At 39.8% G+C, this 26247-nt stretch overlaps 1 protein-coding gene across 1 annotated transcript in view; it reads right to left on the reverse strand.

The window, feature by feature from the left end:
* baiap2l1b (BAR/IMD domain containing adaptor protein 2 like 1b) overlaps positions 1-26247 on the reverse strand; it is a 73265-nt gene that overhangs the window by 11131 nt on the left and 35887 nt on the right. The window contains exons 7-12 of the mRNA XM_074695737.1: positions 19214-19366; positions 18750-18905; positions 13794-13908; positions 13495-13711; positions 7103-7165; positions 5958-6186 (exon numbers count right to left, since the gene is read on the reverse strand). Coding sequence (XP_074551838.1) covers positions 5958-6186; positions 7103-7165; positions 13495-13711; positions 13794-13908; positions 18750-18905; positions 19214-19366 — 933 coding nt within the window. The remainder of the gene's footprint in view (positions 1-5957; positions 6187-7102; positions 7166-13494; positions 13712-13793; positions 13909-18749; positions 18906-19213; positions 19367-26247) is intronic.

Below are 26247 nucleotides of genomic sequence, written 5' to 3' on the forward strand. Positions count from 1 at the left end.
AGTTACCTTGATTGTGTAGTATTGTTTTTGACAGCTGTCCACAGAAAAAACGAACATTTTGATGCTTCTAACGGGTTGAATTTCATCACCGTCACTGGTATCATACTTTGCCACAAAATTAATTTTGCTATACTGTCATTACCGGGGTAAAGCACTATTACACATGATTTAGTCCAAGTAGTGGTTAATGTATGTGGGAGATTTTTTTCTACTGACGTGAGAAGAAACTTTTCTGCCACAGCCATTCTGAAAATACACCTTTGAGGCCAGAAGCACCGAGTCAGTGACATGACAAAGTAATTATTTACCACGTGCAAAAAGCGAAACAGCTGGTGTGCATGATGAGGGCTGCCCTGTTTTGGACACAGGCTGTATATTGCTATAGGTAAAGTGGTCAAACCTCAAAACCTAAAATGTGATACAACCATTTTTATCAAAAGTAGTGGCATCAAAATAAACGTTTTGAGGCAAACTGAAACCGTGGTTTGTGGACTGTGAGCCGATACATTTTTCACACACTTTGAACCCTGCGGTTTAAACAATAGCGCGGCTAAATTACGGATTTTTATGGTCTAACAAGCTTCATACCCTCGTAGCATTAAAACCAATAAATGTCTTGATTATTGTCCTACAGAATACACATTTAATTACACACACGCAGACATGGCTGGTGTACCAGTGTAAAGTGTGACCCTGTCAACTGGTGCCTCTCGACGACAGTTAATTGCAGCTGCTGTCGGCTGAAAGTCACCAGTTAGCATGGTCGCTATCAACGCTGAAACACCAATTGCGCTGTAATGGTCCAAACTTGACAGAAGTTGCCTCAATTGTGTAGTATTGTTTTTGACAGCTGTCCACAGAAAAAAACGTACATTTTGATGCTTCTAACAGGTTGAATTTAGTGTTTATAAAACGCTGACTCGTCTGAATGAATGGAGCTAAAATGCTGCCTCTGAGGTTGAGATGCGTGCGCATCTTTATGACGACGTGGACTGATAATCCCTCCATAGTCCTGTTTCCACAAAGCAGTTCAGTACGGTTGTCCTGCTATCGCACGCATTTTGTGGCATTTCATTTCATTCCTCTGACTAATCCAGGGACAGGTCCCCAAATTACTGACACATACTGTCCCACTTTTTGGTACCCTTCTGTTAGGTTGACAGGCATAGAAACACTGCAATTAGGGATGTTTTGTTCAGACCACGTGATCGGACATCGGCCAATCACTTGTTTACTCAGTTGATCGGAATTGGACTATCTATCTATCTATCTATCTATCTATCTATCTATCTATCTATCTATCTATCTATCTATCTATCTATCTATCTATCTATCTATCTATCTATCTATCTATCTATCTATCTATCTATCTATCTATCTATGTTTCATGGAAACAGGGCTTTTTAAGGCTCCCAGTTCCACAAACCCCTTCCTTCTGATTGGCCAGCCCTCTGGAGGCCTTGGTGTTTGAGGCCTGCTCTTCCAATGTTTTACAAACCAGTTAGGGCAGGGGTCTGCAACATGTGGCTCTGGAGCTGCAAGTGGCTCTTTAGCCTCCTTGTAGCGGCTCCCTCTGGCCTTGACAAAGAAAATCATTAAGATAAAGGAAAGTTCTTCTTGATCCAATTATTTTTTATTGATTTTTTTGTTCATTTTGTCGCCCAGTTTCTTTCCTTTTTGTTAAAGTTGTTAATTTCTCAATGAAAACATGCAAATATGTGGCGAGAAATTAGCAAACAACAAAAAATGTACAGTTGAAAACAAATTTTCAGAAAAAGCAAAAAGCATTTTCTAAAAAATGCCAAATTAAAGCAGGACAAAAGTAATTAATTTCAAAACTGTTCTGGAAAACTGTGATCAAAGCCACATGTTATGGCCATAAGTCATCAGCCATATCAGCCACAGTCATAAAAATCCCTGTTTTGTGTTTATATTATACCAAGCTGCTAAGCAGCTGCTATATGGGCTTTTTATGCATCTTAAATCCAGCCAGTTTTTATTTTATTAGTTTTACACAAATATGGAAAGGACTCTTTATTTTAATGTTGAATTCATTCCAAAGTCGTTTTGTCGTGACATGAATGAACAGACAAAGAATAAAACTGATAAAACTTTACAAGCTGTGTTATGTTTTGCGGCTCCAGAGTACTCGTCTTTGTTGGAAGAGGGGAAAAATTGCTCTCATGATAGTAAAGGTTGCAGACCCCTGAGTTAGGAGATTCATGGCCATGACCTCATCATTTTTGTAAGTCTCATGAAGAGCTAATGAAGACCTTGTGCCATTTGAAGAACAGAGCATTTTGTACAGTACGACTGTTTTACTCTTTTACACCATATGATGTAGATATGATAGCAGTGAGAAAATTTGCACACGTTAAGAAAGGACATCCAGCTTTGTTATTGTGTGGTTAAAATGCTGGGAAGCATGACACCCCCTCTTTAAAAGCCCATCATTCTATACATTAGAACAGATTCTGTATTAAGCACTAGCTGGTTTGTTTTCACCCTTCTGCATAAGCTTTATTTTCAACACCAGCGGTCGCTGCTTGATTCAAAGTAGGCAACAGATAACTAAAGATATGCACACAAGTTTTTCTGCCAAACTTCCAGAGCTTTGATTATGCCTCTGACCATCTGTTCATCCTTACCCAGGGTGGGTATTTATTGGAAAGTCTACATAAGAGTTAAAAAACTGACTTGTAGTATCTGCTTATCCTGTTCAGGGTCATGGAGCGAGGACTCAAAGCACAGCACAGCTTGTACAAGCAAAAATGAAAATAATGAGCACACTTCAGTTCTCGTGCCTTGCATACATTTCTCAGCAAGGTGTCAGTGCCAAGGTTGTTAGAGCTTTTTTAAAGTTTTTATTTTTGTTTTGCTAAGACTTTTGGTTTTCTATTTCAGTTTACTTTTTAAATCTGGTTTTCTAGTTTAGTTTAGTTTATATTTTTGTTAATTCTTAGCCTTAGTTAAGTTTTTATTAGTTTATTATTAGTTTCAGTCCAAGGTTCAAAAAGGTCAGAAATAGCCCTGTATGAAACATTTGCTTTCTTAATTAATTCCACTAAAAATATATTTGATGTCTTTCTGTTTTTTTTTTTTTTTAACTGTTTTTAGGAGCAAAATTCTGCAAATGGAGCGAGTCTGTGAGCTAGTTCAGGCAGACAACTTGAGCTGGGCTGCTCTGCACATATCATGTCTTACTCATCATAGCCATCTTCCAATCACGTCCTCCACCTCACAATACATTTAAACTGAAGATCTCCCATCTCTCCCTCTGCCTGTTAATACCTCTGCTGCCCAGCGTTTGTGTTGCTGTGAGATGTCTGGCCAAACTGCAATTATTGAAAGAAGTCTGGCTTTCCCAACTGAAACTTTCTTTTCGAGAATATCAAAGCTGAACAGTGTTCCAGCGTTACCGTATTGACCCAAATATAGGATGAGGTTTCTTTGAATAATTTTTAGTGGGTGGGGGGTGGGTGTCATCTCATAATCGGGGTCTAACCTTTGGTATTTGCTGATAGTTGTCTCAGATCTCTACATGACTGCAACAGCAGAAAGTGCCAGCTTTTTGTAAAGCCAGTGACTTCAGTCTGATTGAGTGACTGAGACTTACACATGCATAGAACGTAACTTTCTATTCCACCTTTCTGCAATTTGTGCCCTATCTGAAACCCCTCCCTTAAAAAAAAAATCCTGTTATACAACCATCACTTAGTTCAGTTTCTTAGCCTGCTTGCTTTCTGGTTTTCACAGTGAAATTAATGAGAGAGAGCTGCAAACAGTGGTGTCTACATGAAAGTTAATATTTCACTCTCTCTTATCTGTGAAAAACCTGAAAGGGTTATTGTTTATTTCATAAGTAGTGTCAGATATTTCATTAGTAGTGTTATTATTTATTTTCTCTCAAGATCCCAGAAAGGTTTATTAATATCTGGTTATGTGTGGCTTTCTGAGAAACAATAAGTATTTACATGTGGACACCTCTGCGATCGTCACACTCTTTTTTTTTACAGACGTACCCAGGCCCCCCATCAGACAAGGGAAAAGTTGTTTGGCCCTGACGGGAAAAAGTTTGGGGACCCCTGGTTAAGAGCAAAGGGTCCCAAAAGTTGGGCAAGTTAACAGACAACTGAGGCGGAGTGATGAACATGATACTAATGTTAGAATAATGGTGATCAATGCAGCGGAGACATTAACAACTGTCAGGCAGCAAAAAATATGGAGTTACAGAGTGTAATGTCTGAAGACTGCATTCGGAAAAAGACCGTCTGAAAAATGCGAACTGTAAAAGAAAAGTTACTTGTGGTCTTCAAAGTGTCCGTTACCAAGAGACTGACGGGAGGGAGTGTGAGTTTAGAAACATCGAAGGCATGCCCATTACCAGAGCTGTCATCAGAATTACATTTGAAACACAGATCTTAGCAGTGGCGGCTGACGGTCAGTCAAGGAGGGGAAGCTCAATTTTTCCGGCCTACATCATAAATTTGTTTATTTATTTATGTAAATTCTACCCTCCGTTGACCCTGTCACAGGGTCCCATCACATTATCTGTGACCGTGTCATAACCAACCAGGTGTTTTTCCAGGGATTTTACCAGTATTCTCTCAACACTCGCCGTTTTTAAGAAAGGTAAACTCGCTGAAGATCGATAAAGCCTCTGGATCAATCCAGAACAACTGAGAAGATGCTCCGGTGGAGGGTCATACTTCAAGATCGCTGACTGGCTCATTTCACTGTCAATCAAGTCCAGGCCAGCCCACTGCCTCATAGACCCCCAGAGACACTGAGCGTCCGATTGGCGGGACAAAGCCCAGCCTTTATCCAATGACTGTCCAGTTTCCACAGTGGAACAACCCACTCTATCCTTCCCCCGCTGAAGTCAGAGGACGCTCAGCGTCCGACTGTGTTAAAGCGCTGAGACACTGCGGGGATGAACGAGAAGGAGGTCGAGCCAGTTATCAGTATAGGTAGCTGATTCTGAACAAAAGATGAAGGAATTCTAGCGCAGATTTTGTCAATCAAATGAACACAGCAGTACATAACACCACTTTTTTGGGGACATTATAGGGGAAGCTGAGCTTCCCTTGCAGTCTTAGAGCAATCACCACTGGATCTTAGTGACTGGATTTAAAGCCAAAAATGAAAGAAGTCCTTAGTTATTTATAAAAAATGGTTTCTTTAAACAAAGTAAATTTTGGTTATAAGGATCATTTTCTAAAGATCTGTCTTGAAAAGAGGGGGTCGTCTTATAATCAGGGCTGCCCTGTATTCAGGTCAATGTGGTTATTATATGACATGGGTCAGTTTTGAGTTTGACTGTCCACTCTTTAATCGTTATCATATGCACACCATTTGAGGACTCTAGTGTCATCCACCTCTGTTTTTTTGTAATTTTTCATTTACTATAATAACCTTGGTCCACGCCCTGTGGAAAGCTGAAGTTCAAACCAGGCTAAACTGCACCTAATTCATCCTCAAAACAAACTTTCAGACGCGTCCTGATTGTATCAAAGTTGGATGTTACTCAGGATTTTATATGTGAATTGCGACATCAGTGCTTCCTCAGCCAATGAGAAAAAGCAGAAGAAGAAACAGACGTGCTGCCTGTGTTTCCAAGCCTCAGCAAACATTCCAACCCTGAGGCTAATTCAAGCTAGAATGCTACTGCTGATGGATAACAAACAAGTCACACACTCACACACACACACACACACACAAACGCGCTGGGTGTACAGTGGCAGCAGGTATCAGGTGAGACGCAGCCTCACGTTGCCAGCTCTTTCACGTCACAATACCAGGGCTGTGCCAGGAAAGCACAAAGGTCTGTAGGTCAAATTATTCTGTTCCAGGAACAACTGTTTCTAAAATCCAGGAATGAGGCTAACTGATATTTACCCTGAGCTTAAACCTCTTCCAACCTGCACACATGTTCAATAACGGCGCCACTGACTAACCGTGTTCTGATCGCATGAGGAAGAGGAAGCTGCAGATGGCGTGGGAGAGTGCCGGTGATTGTTGTGTGTGGTGACGACGCTGCTGGACGAGATGCTGTTCCTGACGGCGTTGCGCTGAGAGCCGTCGCTGTAGTCTGCTGGAGGGAGCACCATGGTGGCCTCGTCTGTCTCTGTGTCCTGGTGGTGGAGGTTCACCACGCTCCGGCTGCGGTACGGGGCGGTGGACATACTGGGGGAAGAGGAAGAGGAGGGAGAGGGGGGGGGAAATTGGAGGTTCAGACTCATCAGACTAATGAGAAAGAATTTGTCCTCTGGCATGTGTTTGTGCTCCTCTACTTCCAACTTTCTCTGCCTGCTTCCAGAGTCTACGATTACCAGATTAGATTAGGTTTAATCTTAGAATCCATGTTAGGCTTGAGGAGAGGTTTCCAACACTTTAGTTTACAGACTGAGAAAGGAGGACAAGAACAAGGGTGAATATATGTGTAGCTGTGTCCCCAAGCGCTGGTTACAGATTAAACTTTCTGTTTCCCTGAATGCTGGCAGCTGGCTGGCAGCCTCTCTGTGGGAGGTTCAGCACATTAAGATCTAATAAATTAATCCGACAGGGATTAGTCTCTTTGAAGAAGAGGCTGCAGCTGACTCTATGAACTCCCTCTCTCTTTCTAATCAGCAGCAAAATCTATTCATCAGCACACAACATCCTGTTTCCTGATATTTGGCCGAACTTGCCTCAAAAAGTCTAATTTTAGATTCATTTCAATTACACAGATTTGATGAGTATTTAATATTAATGGGAGAAGAAGATAATGAAAAGCTTTTATCAGCGCATTAATCCTGAAATACTAACGCAGCAGAGGTTTCATGAATGTGCATTAGTCATGCTACTCAGCACACACACAGAAAGGTTTCATATGGCTGGATGATGGAGGAGATAGAGGAGGAAATGTGACTGAAGCACAACAGGAATCAAAGGTTAAGGAATGGGAGAGTCCCCCCTAAAGGATTAGAAAGGTTATCACGCTAACAGGAGTAACCAGAGGAAACACTGCCAACAATACAGCTGGCTGCAACATGAAACCGCCTGTCGTGTATGGTGTGTGGATGTGTGTGTGTGTGTGTGTGTGTGTGAGGAGTCTCCTTACCTGTTGTTATTCACGAGTGGCTCTGTAAGTGCGCGGCAGTAAGATGAAGGGAACCAGCCCCTCCTGCAAGACACAGACAAAGACAGAGAAGCCGAGTCATGGGGGATCACGTCTGTAGTCTCTACACAACCATCACAACGCTTCTCTGCAGGTCACAGGAAAAACAACAACAACAACAACAACAACAAAAACATCCTGCATCAACAAGCTCCTTAGATTAAGCCAGAAGTAAGAAGTAGTTTATAAACAGCAACTCACGTTACAATTTCTACAAATTAGCATCCAATGATATTTGCATTAACTTGGTGAAAAGGTTTAAACCATCAGGCTAACATGTATTTAAATGATGCATGAATGATGCTAATTCTTGCAACATGTGGAGTCCAAAACAGGCCTGGACCTTTCCAAAAACAAAAAAAGTGCATTGACATTTGCCATGATCTTGATGATAATGTGAAAATACTGCTCTTTTATGATCTAACCTGGTGCTGTCATCTCTGCACGCTTTCCAGAACCTCCTTTTAAATTTTCCAGACCTGAGAGTTAGCATTGGAAGATGATGGGTCCAGGCTGCTGGAGCTAACTGTTTAGCCTCCCTCAAACTGAATGAAGTGCCGCTGCAGGGCCAATAACCCTGGTGATGTACCAGCTCTCACTGCCTATCTGATCTAATCAGTTTCAGGTTTTGGGGACACTGGGGGCTATATGGTAGTCCAAAACTTATCAGCAGAGCACAACACCACTTTAACTAAATCACTGGTTTCTGTTTGTTTCAAATTAAAAACAGACTGAGAATAAAAAGTAGAGGAAGGAAATTTTTGTTTGGTAGATTCTTTGTCGTAACAAGGCTTCTGGATAATACATCCTGTACAGTTGCAAAGTCTGTTTATTTCTCTTTTAAATGGAGACACATTTGTCAGGAACATTCATTTATAGGATAAGCTTCTGGTACTTCTTAGTGCTGACTAGAACCACATAAGGTTCTTCAGCTTGTCCTCCCAGGAAAACTGATTTTGGTTCTTGTAAGGCGCCTTTATAAAGTTTCCACCTGGAACCCTTCCAGAGGGTTCTACCTTGAGAAAATCAGTTCCTGTTGAGAACCGATAAGAAATGTTTGAATCTATCCATATCGTTAGCCTTTGTGCTCAACGATTCCCTTATCAATTCTTTACATTGTGCCGGAGCCGCCAGGCCTTACGTTGACTGGTCTGCTGCAGCCATCTTAGCTTAGCAGTTAGATAACGTTTCCCAAGAAAACTCTGATTCAGGATTTTCAGCTTGAAGTTTTACTGAAGAACTGACTTCATAAAGAAATGTACATTACTCTCTCTTGGGAGATTCATATTCAGTACATTCAAAATGGTATAAATCAGTTTATTTACCAAAATAACAAAATGGCGCAAGCTTGATGCTAACGTATACCAGAAAAATGCATTGATATGCTAGCAGTTAGCATACATCAGTATAACTTCAGCTTCAGATTAGAATTTCAACTTTCATCACAGAAACATATCACATCAACTCTTTGTAAAAAATACTGAGAATTTCAAATGTCAAAAGCTAACAGGCAATTGAAAGGCTCATGGCTGACTTCATGACCACCAAAAGCTTCCAAACAACTTAAACCATTGCTGTAACCACTTTGAGACACTAGATGGCCTACTTGAATTATTAATATATTACAACACAGTACATCAAAGTCACATTGTGTGCAATTTTTTACCTGTTTCTGTATAATTAAGATCAGAAATATCCAGACTCAGGGACCAATTACATTTCATTCACTTACAGTATAAACTCAATTAAAAGTTTTTGACACAGAAACCTGTAAAGCTACTTTTTGTACCAAGAAAGTTAACAACACGAATTGATAAGGGAACAGATAAGGTATCATAGGGATAATCAAAATCGATAAGGGCATCGGTATTGACATAATCGTATCAATTCCCATCCCTAGTTCTACCTAGAACCCAAAACCATCTGTGAAAGGTTCCACCCAGAACCCCTTATGTTCCAACAAAGAACACCGCAATGGTACAGTGGTTTCGACGATAACCCTTGCTGAGGGTTCAATCCAGAACCCTGTAAGCCTAAAAGAGTTTAATCTAGAACCCACCTAGGGACCTTTTAATGAGGGTTTCACTAATGACCCTATTGTCTTTCAATGATTATACGAAGAACCATGTTGTACTTTACAGAGCCCTTTAACACATCTCATTTATTAGCATAAAACAGTATTAAAACTTTCAGGTACATGGTCTGTGCCTTTAAATGTAAAGTAGCAGTTTTTTTGAAGTTTGGTTCCAGAAAATATTTAGTCGAATAGTATGGAAATTTTAGGTTAGCTTGTCTGAATTTCGAGTTGCGTGGATTTGTTCAGGGAGATGATTTGAAATAAGTCAAATTACTCAGAACAGGTGACCTAAACAATTAAGTTGGTCCAACATAAAAAAATAACATTAAAATACTTGAACTGTTTCTGTTACTCATTAAAACAATGTTATTAAGTTGGACTAAATGATAATCTCATTTTCAGTTGTATCTACCTAACATTTTAATTCTATCTAACAAAGACATTTAAGATTGCGGCAGAATAAGCACAATGAATGGGTGATTTTTGAAAATACTCAGCTACATGTGTACAAGGTCTTACATAGAACCCTTTAAAAAAAAAGTTTTTTCAGAAGCAACTGGTTCTGGGTGGAACTACTGCCCTTCAAGAAGAACCCTTTTGGAACCCTTACTTCTAAGAGAGTACCCCCACGCGCCGCCAATCAGGGGCGCCTAATTTACAGTTTGATGAGACAACTTTAAGGGTAAGAGAAGCTTTGGTGAATGTGACTTTTGTGATGGCAATGAAAAAGTAAAAAGTAACATCGCTTACATTCCTTTCAGAGCCTGTGCCTTTTTTTAACTTTAACTTTTACCAACTTTTATTATCCACAGAATGTAGTTTTTGTAAACAAGCATCACACACAAAAAGGCTTGGCCTTCTTCTGTTTCCTCTGCAGCTTGTCTGTAACAGCCCAAGCCAAAGGTCTCTGTGTCTTTTTAGTTTGTGAGGAGCAGGATTGTTAGTGACCAGCATGTGGGCAGACAGAATCTCACTCTGTGCACATTAAAGTTTGTATTTTTGTTCGGTAGACTTGACAACCTCTTCCTGTACCTGCTATAAAAATAGCTCCACCTGGAAAACAGCGGCAATCAATACCCTTATTAGTGTTATTCTAGCTGTTAAGACGGATGTTTGTAGATTTGATGGTTCACCACTAAACAAGTTGACTTAGCATGAACAATGATAGCGTTCAAGGACATTTCCCTGGTAACCAGGTTTGTCCACTTTCAGGTCAAGAGTGTTTCTGATCGGGTAAGGAAAAAAGGCTAACAAGGAAGCATGGTGATAGGAGCATGACCAGTATTATGTACACAAATATAAGAAAGGTTGGGATCAAAGATGATGAACCAGCGTGAAATATATCACCCAGCAAAGACCATGAGGTCATTGTGATGGTTAAACTTTAAAGCTCTGACTAAGTGTGAGGGCTCCACAGTTTCTCGTCAGATATCATAATTTGTCAAATGTTCTGCTCTGATTATTTATGACTGGTGTTGTTTTCCCTCACAGTGACTCACACATCTCTTTGCCCTGCTGATATTTACCCATCAGTCCATCAGCAGCATGTGTGGGTATCTGAGTCAGTCTGGGTGTTGCCAGACGTGTTGCCGGGATACACTTTCAAAGCCGATAAATGACAAATAGGAAAGTTAGCGAGAGACCAAAAAGCATCAAAGCCAGCCCTCCTGTGGGACACGCAGTCTATCTTTTCAAAGCTGTGCTCTGATAAACATGATGATTTACACTTTTTAAGCCTTTAGGCGCTCAGGCTCGCCTCGCTTTCTGCTGCGAGAACAAAGTTCTAGTTTGTGGCAGCCTCTCTTTTGGAAGGCAACGAAGAAACGATTACTGCCAGCCCCTTGATCTGTGGTTTTTGGATGAATTTGCCAGGTGAGATCAAACTTGATAAATGATTAAAATTCAAAAGCACATTTTCAAGGGCTTCGGATCAAATCCCTGTTTAAAAAGTCAGACATCAGAGACCCGGGCAGAGCTGGCGAGCTCGGTGTCTGTGTGTGTGGGAGAGCAGGTGGTGCTCTGAACCTCTCTCCCAGCCTCTCCTCAGTGCGCGATCGTACATCCCACCCTCAGGCCATACTTTACTTTGATTTCCGTATCAGAGAGGGTTTCAGCTCTGGCAGCTCTCGGCCTGCCTGGAGAGAGTGTGAGTGTGCATGTGTGTGTGTGCGCAGTCATCATGAGGATCAGGTGAAGGGCTGTGCAGAAAAACTCATGCCTATCACCTGGAAGCTGGGAGGATGGAGGAGCTCATGTAACCAACAGAAATGAGTCGAGCAGTGCAAACGTTAATACTTTTGAACTTCATGTAGAAATGTTTTTATTCAAGGATTATGTGAAAACTCTCCTTTTCCTGTTTGCAGACACTTTGAGCTGAAGAATTCAGCCTGAAGCTGTTATTGATTATTTATTAGATGGTTTTAAAAAACAGCCCAAAAGCTAAGTCCAGGAGGTGGTGAATACACTAAGTCTATAAACAGGAATGATCTCTACCTATAATCACTGCAGTACAAAGTTTATCTGTAAGTGAGTGTGTGCACACATAGGGGGGACCAGGGACAGTTGTAACATTTTTGACATTTCTGTCAACTGAAATCTTATCAAACGTTTGTCTTATTTTCAGTAAAAAAATGTCTTTTCAGACTTTAAAGGAGCCACATTCACCTGACCAGTCCATGAAAATGTCTTAGTTCAAGTTATTTTAAGACAAAAATGAGGCCAATCTGCCAATGGGAAAAATAAAAGTTTCTTGTTTTTTTTTTGTTTTAGCTCTGATTAGTTTCTTCCACTCCCTATCATCAACATGCAAAGTCACTTGCGCACTGAATGTGTTGTGATTGGCTGATTTTACCTACGCTTACTCTCTGCCTAGAAATGTCCCAATTAGGGCTGTCATTTGAACGCGTTATTTAGATTAATTAATTACACCGCAAATTAACGCGTTATAAAAATTAATGCAGATTAATCTGGATCCAAACTCGCGGGGCTTGAATTAAGCGTTTTGTACATTGTGTTAAAAATTGTTGCGTTAAAATTGTGTTGTATACATTCCCACCTTATTTTTAAATGTTTTTCTTTAATGTCTTTTAATGTAATTTTAATGTCCTGGAATTGAAACTCTTTAATTTTGGGACCTTAAGCAGATATGAGATTAAAATGCAATTAATTAGATTAATTAATTACAAATCCTGTAATTAATTAGATTAATTTTTTTAATCGCCTGACAGCACTAGTCCCAATACAACCAAAACATGAACATCGAGGCAGAGGAGGGGGTTGAGGCAGGCACAGACACTGACACACATATAGAGGGCCATAGGGGACAATTGAGCAGGATTATTCCTGTTAAGTTGATATTTCTGTCTGGCTTTGAGCTTATTCAACCCAGTGTCTTAAAAGCACTGTATGAACTAGCTTCATGTCTCTGCTAATAAATGGTCTAGAAACTGTGTAACATGATGAAATAAGGACCACGACAATGAATTCAGATAATGAAAGCCTCACCCTATAACACCAAACACATCATATTTGACCCATGAGTTTCACAGACCTCTGTCTCATCAGCATGATAAATAGTTTCCTTAACAAAAACTAACAAAACAAAACATTAGGAAAACAAAAGTATTCTTCTCCATTGAGGATTATCATTCTTCTACAGGCAGCTAAAGTATAAAACTGTACAAAAGGTGAAACTGTGAACTAGCTTCAACAATTAAATAGTTTGTGTTCTTGTCTTACACTAAACTTAAGAAATAATAAAAATGAACAGAATGTGATAAAACACACTGGCTACATGTTCACTGATTGTGGGTGTGCTAAGCAAGTTTGTTAAAGCTGTTCCTGAGTGGATCAGTGATGAGCTAGCTTGGCTAACAGCTGAAAGATTACCAAAAACAATCTGAAAGAAAATAGCGGAACATGACAAACATTTGTTGAGTTCAACTACGAAGCTGTGTCATCACAATCATAAACTGAAAAAAAAAACATTATCACCTCTTAGCTCATAATGATGTTTCCCCTCACACATTTGGCTGTGTCTGCTTCAGGGAACTGCTTCAACACATGTGGACTAAGGACTAAACTGAGCATGTTCAGACTGATTCAGGTGATCCTAACTTGTTCCTGAATGGAGCAATTGCAAGTGTTACAACTTTCCCCAGTGTCCCCTACACATGTTTATGCCTTTTTTGTATTGAAAATCTGAAGACCTCATGAGCACAATTTTTTCCACCAAAAAGCAACTAGAGTTTCCACTCACTTTCCATTTTTCTCCATTTCTCCATACATCCATCCGTCTCTCTCATCTGGGATCAGCAGGATGATAACGTCTCCCTCGTCAAAGCTGAGCAGCGTGTTGTTGTTGCCGGCAGTGTGAGGGAAGATGGTGCGCACACGCGGCCTCTTCACGATGTTGTTCAGGCCTGTGGCGACTGACACGGACCTGCTGAGGTTGGTGTCCTCACTGTTGCTGTGTTCTGGAGGAGTCAGGGAAGAACAATACTTCAGTGATGCTAAAATTATGATCAGGCAAGAAGCAGACCATAAAACAAGTAATACCTGTGTTGTTGTTGCTGGCAGTGGTTACAGAGTTGATGTTGCTCTCCTGGGTGAACATGTTTGCCAGAGGACTAGTCTGAGCCTTCAGAGGAGGGGCCGGGGGAGCAGACATGTTCTAGAAACAAAAAACATCAACATTAATGCCAGAGTGTTGGCTGTTTTTAAAGGGGATCATCAGCAAAGTGCAATAACTCATGGTGAATATTTGCTGTGAAAAAATACAGAAAGGCAATTTTTCATTGTGCTGTCAGTCATTTTTTCCACTCACCAGCACAAACAAGCAATAAAACGATCAAAATAAAGATTGGCAATGTTGTTGCTGATGAACCTGTTTGCTTCTTCTGGTCATAAAAAGGCTTCACACTGTGTTTCAGACTCTTTCATAATCAGCCGAAGAGTCCTCACAGGAGCTTCAAAACTGCCTTCAGGTTTAATGGATGAGACAATTTCTGATTTGAGAAATGATCATCTTTTCCATTTTATTTATTTATTTTTTTGCCTTTTATCTTAAAAAACATTTTTCTTTTAATCTTGTTTTTTTTTTCTAAACTGCAAAAAACCTAAAATCTTATCAAGTGTTTATCTTTTTTTCAGTTGAAAATGTCTTTTCAGAGTTAATATGAGCCACATTCACCTGACCAGTCCAGAAAAATGTCTTATTTCAAAATAAAAATTTTCTTTTTTTTGTTTTAGCTCTGATTAGCTTCTTCCACTCCCTATCATCAACAAGCAAAGTCACTTGCGTACTGAATGTGTCCTGATTGGCTGATGTAACCACGCTTACTCTCCGCCTAGAAACGTCCCAGTACAACCAAAACATGAACATACAGGCAGAGGAGGGGGTTGAAGCAGACACAGACACTGACACACCCTATAGAGGCCCATAGGAGACGGTTGAGCAGGATTATTCCTGTAAAGTTGATATTTTGTCTTTTTAGGAATATCCTGTAGACCCTTCCCTTAACTGTTGTTATTCTCTTCTTACAGTCTTCTAATGCTTTAGCTATTTCTGTCATTCTCCTTCTCTCTGTTCTCTGTAAAGCCCTGAACTTCATGCTTGTCCGTATGAAAGATGCAAAATATAAAAGTTGGATTTAAGTTTCTTGGCTGCTCGACCACTTGATTCAAACCAAGGTCTAATTCAGTAAACACTTTTGTACATCATTTTTAAATGTCCTCCATGGGACTGTAGTTTCTTAAGAATGTGAGTTTATTTCAAAGCCTCTGTGCTTTTTTTTCCCACTGCTGTTGAGGAGTTTTTATCAGTTCTTCTTTTTTTATGAGTCTCCTTTACATAAGTCTACTTTGTCAAAGATTTTGTGGTTATGCAGCTGCTATTTAAAAGTGTATCAGATAATCATGATTTAAATATCAAAGCATTTTCAGCAAACTTTCCCTCACACAGCTTCTGAAGCCTTTATATCGACTACAAAGAAAACTGTTCTTCCTTCATGAACAGTCAAACATGTACAGCCAGCTCTGAAATCCAATTACATCAACTTCTTTCAGGAAGAAAATGTGATGCTTGTATTATTATCTGTCATAAGTCAGTCTTAAGATTTTGTTAGTGGCATTAAGAAGCAGTGGTGCTTTTTACGGATGCTGAGGGAAGCCTGGCTTCCCCAATGAAATATAACAAGACAGAAAAAATATTAAAAAGTTTAAATTTTATTTATTTAATTTGCAGTTTGCAGTTTGATTTTAAAAAAAATAATTTTTGTCAGTGTCTTGTTGTCAAACATCACATCAGCGTACTTTCATTGTGTATTACAAAAAAACCTGAGGGAGGCCAGGTCATACCTGTTGTCCAACCAATCACAAACTGTTACAAAAAACACCCAAATTTCATGTAACTGGCCCGCTGTAACAAGCTGGATCACACATCGATGTAGCTAGCAAGTCAGAGAATGAACACAGATGGGGACCTTGAGTGACTTTATAAAAAAGACTTTATAAAACATCCTTTGAAGGGTCAGTTCAAAGTAAAACAGGACGGTAAGCTTAGCTTAACTTAGAGGAGAGCTAAGGTGACAACTTGTGTGAATGTGCACCAAAGCAATATTTTTTTTAAGTCTAAATATTGTCATAATTGCTGTATGATCCCCATTATTCATTCAGCATTCTGTTGCAATGAGCTATGAGACGTTAACCAGCTTCGCATGGGCTTTCTCTTTCTCAACATAGACGACTGTGTGCCATAGACTAGCTTTTCACTTAGCTTGATTTTTTTCCAAAAACCTTCTGATCTTAATCTGTTTAAAAGCATATAGTTTAAATTTTAATCTTTTGAGTTAAATAAATATTAATTTATCTTTTTTATCTGTTTGAACTTGATCATTTATCTTTTTATTTACTTAGCTGCTTTTATCAGCTTTTTAATTCTGCTCTTTGTTTTTTGTTTGCTTGTTTTTTAAGCTAATTTTGGGCTATTTGTCTCAGTTCAATGATGTCTCCTACCATCTTTTTGCTGATGACCTTCAGTTTCACTGCTCATTTAAGGCTTCTGAAACTCACAAACTGAGCTCTTTAATCACCTGCTTGGCACAAACTAAGCAATGGCTAAGTAACAACTGTCTCCAACTGAACTCTGAAAAAACAGAGACACTTGTCATTACCTCAGATAGTGCTATTCCCACCATTTAGCAGCACCTAGGTGATTTGAGCCTCTTGATTGTAAAATGTCACTAGAGCACCATTTAAGGCAACTGGTCAAAAAGTGTTTGTTTCAACTGCGCAACATTGTGAAGCTTAGGCCCATGGTGTCCAGAGAGGAGCTTGAAATGACTGTCCATGCTTTTGTCTCCTCATGACTGGATTACTGCAACAGCCACTTCACTTGTCTGCATAAAAAGGAGTTGACTCGTCTTCAGTTTGTCCAAAACTCTGCTGCAAAGCTGCTGACCTGCACTAACAGGCGGTCCCACATAACACCTGTCTTAAAATCCCTCCACTGGCTCCCTGTTGTATATCTTATTCATTGTAAAATCTTAGTGCTAACTTTTCAAGCCCTAATTTTTAACAGATTTTTTCTGTTTTCTTATAAAACAACAAAATGCTAGTAGAGTTACAGAAATTTTCAGTAATTTTACACAGCTAAAAAAAACAGAATTTTACAGTTATTTACTCTTAATTTTAAAAGTATTTTTCCTGGTTTTCAAAAACATTAAACAAAACTGTAAAATTACAGAAAATATCTGTAAAAACTACATCTGGGATGTTCCTTTTATAGGCATTATGCCAGATGATCCCTGTACCCTCCTCACTTATGGTTGCAATTCACTGATAAAAAAACAAAGTGTAAAAAAACTGTAAAAGCACTGGCAGCAAAGTTTCCACACAGATACTGTTAAATTACAGTTTAACACTGTTAAAAATGCAGACCAATGTAAAATAAGTATAAAAATACAGGACAGCACTGTAGAAAAGAAAAAGAACTATAAACAAAAAAGGTAAAAGCACTGGCAGCAAAGTTTCCAGACAAACAGAGCGTAGATTTTTTCCAACAGTGTAGATGCGATCTGTGAGCTCAGTAGATGTTTTTTAAAAGCAACTAAAAACCCATTTATTTCAGCAGGTATTCTAGACGTTTCAGCACTGCACTTTCTTGTACCTTTTTATTGATACCTAATGCCTGTTCTTTTAACTATACTTCTTCTGCATATTCTTAAACATTTTTAGTAATTTCACCTATCTTTTAAATATTTTATATACATAAATATATTCTTATTCTCTTTTATTACTGTGAAGCACTTTGTGATGTTTATCTGTGAAAAGCGCTACATAAACAAAGTTTACTTACTTTATTCAGATCGAGAAAGACATTGGATAGAGAAGTAAGCAGGGTGAGAGTGGGGAGTGACGTGCGGGAAAGAGGTCACAGGCTGGATTTGAACCCACTGCAACTCTGGGAGGGTGACCCTCATGGAGCGCAACCTAGACCACTGGGCATCTGCACTCCTTAATTCTGTACTTTTAAGTTTTAGTTATACATTTTTTTCTCTTTTACTGTTTTAGTTTTGTAGTATTATATTATCTTTTTATTTTTTTAATTTGGTGGTTTAGTTTTCTTGTCTTGAGTTTTGACATCAGTGTTTCCTCATTAAGGTCTCTAGTGTTTCTACAGTTCCTCAGTTCATCTGTACAGCAGGGGCGGGGTTACAAAGGTCCCAGGCCCACCCGAAACATTTCTTAAAATTTTTATATATATACATATATAAACCAGTCTAAAAGGAGCAACTTAAAATTTTGACACTTCATGTTTGTTTCGTTAGCGTCAGATCCTCTGTTGTTGTAAAATGAGTCATGTTTATTAGCCTGTTGGAAGAAAAGAGTTATGATGGTGCTTTAGAGCGCCACTCATTGGTCAGTACCATGGCGAGTGATTGCAGGCATATCTGTCTGATGCAGAAAAGAGTTATTAAAATGCAATTAAAGGGGAAAAAGCGTTGAACTAATGATCTACAAATTTTTGTAACTTAAGGCCCAGCTTAGGTTTGTCTGGCCCACCCAGGGGATATGGGTTGGTATGAAGAGGGTGGAGGTTTGTGTGTTGATGTATGTGTTTACGGGGAGCTGTCATGTCACTTTGCTTTTGATTTTATTAATTTATTTGTGTCAAGTACTTTGTGTGACCATTTTTGTGTCATTTTTCAGTATGAAAAGTGCTTTATAAATAAAGTCTAACGGACTGATTGAAGTCTGATAGTATACTAGGATACTCTCAGGCTTACTACCTCTGACTAACACTGCCCTTTTTTTAACACATAAACTGAAATTCATGAGGAGACAGTAAAAAAACAGTACTGTAACAGGCAGTTTTAAAATAATAGTGAGTCAAATCTGTAGTTCGTCATTCTGGCTTCCTCAGTAATTTTCGTTACGGGCTGCCACTGTTAAGAAGTGAAATTAAACAACAGTTTTGTCACAGCATGTGTCTTCATCAGTCTCCTAACTCACCACACTGTGCCGTGACGGGGAGGGGGAGGGCAGAGGTGTGATGGAAATGGGTGTTCGAAGCCCCTCGATCATCGACAGAATGCTCTCCGGCATGTCACTGGCGTCGTTGCACTGGTCCTGCCAGCTGCTCAGCTTCGCCATCAGGATGTCCCTGGCCTTTCCAGAGAGCACGGGGCACAAAGGGAGATATGAAAAGAAAACATGAGTGGAGAGAGCTGACATTTGTATAACCATAGAAACATGTGACACTTTCCTGAATTTGAAGGTTTGGAAATAAATTGACCTGCTGGTGTTTCAGATAAGATTAAAGGTTTTCCTGCAAGGTCTAAAGTGATGTATTTCAAGGCTGAACCTCACTTTCAATTTCCAGCACCTCTGAATCACACAAAGGAACCTCGAAAGTCAAGAAAGCAAGAAAAGGTCTGCTTGATTGTTACATGAAGAGTGACAGGAGTGTGTTTTACCTTGTCGTGAAAGGAAGCGAACTGATAGGAGAACATGCAGTGTTTGTCCACCAGGAAACAGAAACGTCTCTTCTCCTCCAGCAGAGCCTCCTTATAGCCGTCTGCAATGAACAACTGCATGTCCATTTGACGGTTTGTCAATGTCTCCAGGCACTGGAAGCAAAAACAAAAACAAGTCAATGAGAAGAAGAGAAGAATAAAAAGTCGGTCTCCTGTTATCTGCTGTCTCAAAAAACCAACATCTCAATTTCGCCGCTGTGTCTTATCTGCTGGGCCACATGCTCTGCAGCCATCTCATCTCTTTTCACTGCAGATCTCTACAAAAACACAACAAAGACATACACTACAACAGGAGAAAGCCTCCTCTTTTTGATTCCCCAATCTCTTTCTAGCAGCGGGAGAAGGTATTGTCGAGTTTCTGTTTTCAGTATTGACAGATTTAGGGTTGAGAAAAAGGACAGAGTAACAGGAGGAAGAGGAGGCAGCAGCTCCGGGGGGAGGAGGTGTTATCAACACAGAGAGGCTGGATTATAAAAAGGTCAAAAGTTTTCTGAGAGGATAAGATGGTGTGTGTCCCTGTGTATTGTATAAAAGTTCAATCAATCAATCAATCAATTTCTGTAGCTCTATAACCAAACAGTGCTTTACAGCAGTGTCAGGAGTAACAGTAAGAAAACAAGCAAACCATAAAACAATATGTAAAAATAAAGGGGACAGTGCAGCACAGCTACAGGTGTTAGAAGGCTTTCAGAAAAAAATAAGACAGGATAAAACAGTCTGTGCATAAAACAGAGTAGCCCTAGTCAGAATTACAAACTGTTCTAAAGAAGTAAGGACACGGTCACACTGGCCATCCAAACCGTGCCGTGCTTAAGCACAATTGTCCCCAGCGCTGTTCCCCAGCTTGAGAGTATGGCCAGCGGTCACACTACCCCAATATGAACCAGACTTTAGCGGGTATCACACACGCCAATGGCCCGCCTACATTATCGTGAAGCGTCTGTTTACATGAAGCGCGATCTCATCACAGTCAGCCAATGAGACACAGAGAGCACCGCAGCGACTCTAGAGACTTTTGGACTTATATTAAGTCGTTTTCGCCCAACACAGCACTCTAACACCCCCGCTTTGTTAAAAATGATTGTCGAGAGGTGTGCTCGCGGCAATCATACGTAATGGATCGCACGCACTGTCTGCGTGCTTGTGCTCGTGCATAGGGAAGCCAGTGAACTGGAAGCCAGTGGAGTGACAACTGTGACACCGTACAGTGTGTTGGCTGATTGTAAAAAGGAAAAAAAGATAACTAAGTTTTTTTTTTTTTTTTTTTTCCCCAGTAAACTTTAAAAACCACAGTTGAGGCAGTCTGTGCCGTCCTCACAACATGTCAATGTTCAGCAGGGTCTCATATCCACTGTGTTCCCTCCTCACTCACGGTTTCAAAACACCAACACCACAAAATTAATTTGCTGTAAAATAATGGTAGAAAAAATGAAAATTTCTGGCCATTTCTGCTGCAAGTATTTACTGTAATTTTACTGTGGAATTTTTTACGGAACAGGGCCGGTGTCTGCATTCAATTTCTGGAGCTGAAAAAGGTCCCCATCAGGGGAAAGAGCACAGGGACTGTGGGGTCTATGGAAACATGGGACATGTGAGACTTTTTCCACTCCAAGACTGCTGATAAAATGGACTGGAGGAAACTTTCAGTCCTAAAAGTTGCCTAAAAGTTCCAGGTATTTTTCAGGGAAGTATAGCTTTACATCAAGCCTAATTATATTAAACAGATAAAACACTGCGCTTTAACAACACAATACCAAGTTGAATTTTACTAAACAGTGATTTGCACTGTGAATAATGGTTTCAGAAAAAAAATGTCCACATTCCATCAGATATATTAAGTTTAATTATTAATGCCCAGAGACAATGTTCTAGAAAATCCAGATCACGTTTTCATTCTTAGTTTAGTTTTCTGTCTGTTTTTATGAATTAGTTCAATTCTTCCAAACCCGCCTATAACTCACACACCTTCTCCCGAGAGGAGTAGTACAGACTACTACAAGAACCTCTGCCCTCCTGAGTCAGTCTTTTGTCCCTGATTTTCTGTCAAAGCTTCACGTGAGATCTGTGTCGTCACGCTCATCCAACTAGCTGAGAATGGCACGCCCATAACGGCTGTTAACACCACAGCACACGCCTTCTCTATTCAGCTCCTACAACCGTTTTCTAACGATGAAGCCTCAAAAGGCCCAGGGACAAGAAAACAGTGGGTGAAATACATGATGTAACCTGAGCAAACACTTGGGAATAGTTTTCAGCTTCCATCACAGGGTTAGCATGTTTGACCACATCCACTGGGAGTGCCAATCAAAAAGTTTAAGAACTAAATTCCTTCTTGATGAGCTAAACAAAATGTTTGTGTATCAGATCTTGTGGGAGGGAAATACCCACAGTAAACATGCCCCAAGAAAACAAACAAAACAGTAGAAGCAGCCAAAGAGGATGACAAATATAAGTCAGTGAGGATACTTAGGTGGTAGATATAAAATAACATGACCTGTTTGTTGCACAGAGAGAAAAAAAAAAAGTGACTCTGGGTAGAAGTGACGTCATCTTTGTCCAAACAGTATCATCTGCCTGTCCCCCTGACAGAGACTCCGTCTGTCTTTCTTCTGCCAGGAAGTCCTCGAGTGAACTCGACCATTAAGAGCTGATAGGATCTGGATAACAGGCTAACCTCTGTGGCCACATGTCAACAGACCAGCAGATGCAAAGTCCCAGAGCAAACATGCACACCTATACAAATAGATTCAGAAATAGCTCTTTTCTTTCCACGACTGCCCTGCTGCTCCGTCATTCATTTCTTTGACGTGTGACTTCCAGTAAGCTTACTCTCCTGGGTGTTTGCATTTACCTATAAAATCCTATCACCATCATCATCATCCCTGCAGCTCTAATGACAAGCTCTGCTGCAGCCTGATAAACTCCAGAAAGATCTTTAAAATATATAATGGATTACACCAATGACAGATGAGTTTCATAAGAGAGTGGCTGCCAGCAGAGACAGGGCAGTGGCTAAAATCAACCTCCATAAACCAGACATAATAAACCTCCTGTATCCAAACAGTACGCCACACAACTGTATTGTGTTTGTGGCATAAATTTTGTTTTTTTATTCATATTCTAAATTATGATTGACCTCACACAGGCCTGAAAGAGGCGCTCAAAGGGCTGGGTGTGGCCTAGATTTTACAGTTCTACAGTTTCATTTAGCAGACCTTCTTTCTTTTCCCCGCGTAGAATAATGCATCCATAACTAACCACAATTAATCTCTGCAACTAGGGATGTCCCGATCACCTTTGTTTTGCTCCCGATCCAATTCCAATTTTTTTATTTTGAGTATCTGCCGATCCCCATATTTCCCGATCCAATCTTTCAGCAATGCATTGAGAAAAAAGAAAAGAAAAAATTTCCAACAAGTTGTCCTTTGAGTTTTTTTAATTTTATTTAAATGAAGGTATCATTCTAGCCAACATGGATATAGCTTTTTTTCTCCACTTAGTGCAGCATTGGATCAATAAAGTAAAAATAAAGCTTCTCGGTGGTGCAACACAAGATAACCTTGTATGTGTGTGACGATAAGGTTGCAATTTCTTGTTTGCAATATCGTTGTACTTATAATGACAAATAAAGTTATATTCTAAAATGAATGATGATGTGCTATTATACACATTTTAATTAAAAACAAGAACTAAGGCCCCAGGCTTTTTCCGATTCTGTCTCCCCGGATCTCCGATCGTTAAAAAATGCCTGATCCCGATCCGATCCTGATCAAGTGATCGGATGGGGACATCCCTATCTGCAACATTATAGTTCAACCTTCAACATCATGCAATGTTCACTGCTGAAAATTCACTAAGAGCTATTGCTGAGACCGTTTGACTCATTCTACCCCTGAGGACAAAGAGGAGAAGGGTCAGATTAAGGGCCCAAGTGTTCCCTGAACAGATGAGTCTTCAGACATCTCTTAAAGTAGATAGGGACTCTGAGGATCGTATAGAGTTAGGTCATTCATTCCACCATTTGGGAACAATAGAAGAGAAAAGTCTGGCTAGAGATTCGGAGCCACACTGGGCTGAGAGTACCAGGCGTCTTTCACAAGCAGAGCGTAGTGGGCGAGAAGGAGTGTAGACCTGGATGAGGAACCCCACGTAGGCAGGAGCTGTTCTTGTCCCTTTTAAGTAAGCCAGAAGAAGAGCTTTGAATTCCAGTAGAGCTGCCACTGAAGGTCAGTGAAGAGAGATTAACAGCAGGGTGGCATGTGCTGTTGGGCTAGTTAAAGACCAGATGTGCTGCTGCATTCTGGGTAATATGCCTGTAGGGCCTGTACCAGAAGCTGCGTGGCCTGTTGTGTCAGGTAGGGTCTGATCCTCTTGATGTTATAGGGGGCATATCAACAAGATTGTGTAATCGAGGCCACCTGAACCTTAAAGGTCAGCTGGTCATCAATCATGACACCCAGATTTCTGGCAGAGTTTGTGGCACAGGTTGATTGGAATCAAGCAGGACATTGATCTGTGGTTGAACCGAGACAAGCAGGAAGGACAATGAGCTCAGTTTGGATTTAGCTGAAGGTGTCGTTCCTTCATCAATGTGGAGATATCAGCCAGACATGCTGATATCTGAGCAGAGACAGTTATGTCATAAGGTGGAAAGGACAGGAAAATATTTTGCCTATGTATGATGTGTGGGATATTTTCGTGGGTCACTTTGGGGCCCTTAGTAACTGAGCCTGTTTTAAGGTCCACAGCCTACCTGTGTCTTGTTTCAGACTATGTCCGTCCCTTTATGAGCACAGTGTACCCATGCTCTGGTGGATACTTTCAGCAGGGTAACGCTCTATGCCATAAAGCTAAGATCATTTCAGACTGGTTTGTTGAACATGACTATGAGTTCAATGAATTCTAGCGGCCTCCACAGTCACCAAAGCTCAATCCAACAGAGCACATGCTAGGTCCACATATTTGCAGCAACTGTGTGATACTATCATGTCAATATGGACTGGTATCAATGAGGAATGTCTCCAGTACAAGAAAAATGTACTTTATGAAGTGGATAATTGAGCTTTTGTCCTCCTGTTCTCTAGAATTCAAAAGCACTCAGTAAATTTTTAACCAGTAAGTCCTCAGCAGAAGACTACGGAAGCGTATTGCATTCATTTGAAGAAAAAAAACACAACTCAGGTTTTTCAGAGTAATTTATTCTTCGGTTTGTTTTTTGTGGTAATTAATGTTGTTTTTCTGATTAATATTTTTTTATTAGTTTGTTTTTTATTATAATTCTTATATTGGTTTGTTTTTTGTTATAATTATTTCTGTTTGTATGAGTATTTTTTGTGGTAATTAATTTTGTTTTTCTGATTAATATATTTTTTTATTGGTTTGTTTTTTGTTATAATTATTTCTGTTTTTATCAGTAATTTTTTTTTTCTGTTTTCAGATTACTTTTTTCCTGTTTTTCGGAGCATTTTTTTCCTGAAGTATCGAGAAAACAGAAAAAAAATTACTCATAAAAACATAAATAATTATAACAAAAAACAAACCAATAAAAAATATATTATAACAAAAAACAAACCAATAGAAAACAAAATTAAGTACTACAAAAAATTACTCATAAAAACAGAAATAATTATAACAAAAAACATACCAATATAGTAATTATAACAAAAAACAAACCAATAGAAAAATATTTATCAGAAAAACAAAATTAATTACAAAAAACAAAAAAAAACAAACAAACAGAAGAATAAATTACTCTGAAAAACCTCAGTTGTTTTTTTTCTTCAAGTGAATGCAATATGCTTCTGTAGAAGACTCATTGAACATCTCTCTGAAGCTCTATGCAGATGATGGAGATGTCTCTATTTACAGATGGTTTTCATGTGAGGCGTTCGTGGCCTTTAAATAGCCTCAGTGGTGCATAACAACCATTGTTCTTCTGCTGTAGGGGACGCTCAGCAATGTGACACAATCCCATCAATTGCCTGTCTTTTCATTGACAGAACCAATGGGAGGTGGAGAATGCAAAGAACTGTATTTTTCAGAGCTTTGCTGCATCTGTTTCTGTCTCTGTAGGAGTGAAAATGAGCTTTGTGTGTGCACCCACTTCCTCAGTGATTAAGGATTATAAAACAAATGTGAAAAAATGTGTACGCGTATTTTTCTTGCTGTATCTGCATTGTTTCACATCTATATCCACCCAGACCTGGAGGTTAATTATCGTTTCTTTTCTGCCTCAGATATTCAATAATGAAGCATCTCTGCTGCTTCTCTAGCACCTTTAATGTCTTGTTATCTGCTCCTGTGTTTTGGAAGCGAGAAACACTGCGGAGTTTCATCTCAGTGGTGATAAATTGAGGGTTTGATATCAATGGAGTGAAAAGGACAGAAAGAGTGGATACCTTACCAGAGCTGGAGAAGTGGGCGGAATAATTCCTACCAACAAGTGGATGAGGGAGGAGGAATACGGGAGTGAAAATGCTACTCACACACACACACACACACACCCTTTCTTAATCACATCTGCCAGCATCACAGCAGGCTTGTTGCTATGGATAACAATGGAAAACAGGAGTTCATGTGGAAAGCTTTTAAATTGACTCTTTCACAGTTTTGATCACAGCCTTTCTTTATTTTCCTTCTGACGTAACTTGCAGCTCCCTTTGTGCTTCCTCAGCGTTTAGTCCTCTGAATCATCTTTACTGTAAACTCCTTCCTCTAAGCCCTGACACCCTGTCCCTCTGTCTGTCTTTCCAGCCCGCCTTTGTGTCTAAATCCTGATACCTGGGCTGGTATCAAAGAAGTGAGCACAAATACTCTGACTCACGGCTTTTTGGAAGGGTAAGGCAGGGAGGAGAGAATGGAAGGGAAGGTGGAGGAGGGAGGAGAGACAGTGGGAAAGGAGCACAGAGGAATGGGGAAGCTACAGCAATGTACTGAAGGACAAAATGGAAAATGAAGAGGGGATCACAACTTGA

The sequence above is a fragment of the Halichoeres trimaculatus genome, unplaced genomic scaffold (genome assembly GCF_033239565.1).
Source record: "Halichoeres trimaculatus isolate MK-OKI-2021-1 unplaced genomic scaffold, fHalTri1.1 fHalTri1_scaffold_20, whole genome shotgun sequence".
NCBI lineage: Eukaryota > Metazoa > Chordata > Actinopteri > Labriformes > Labridae > Halichoeres > Halichoeres trimaculatus.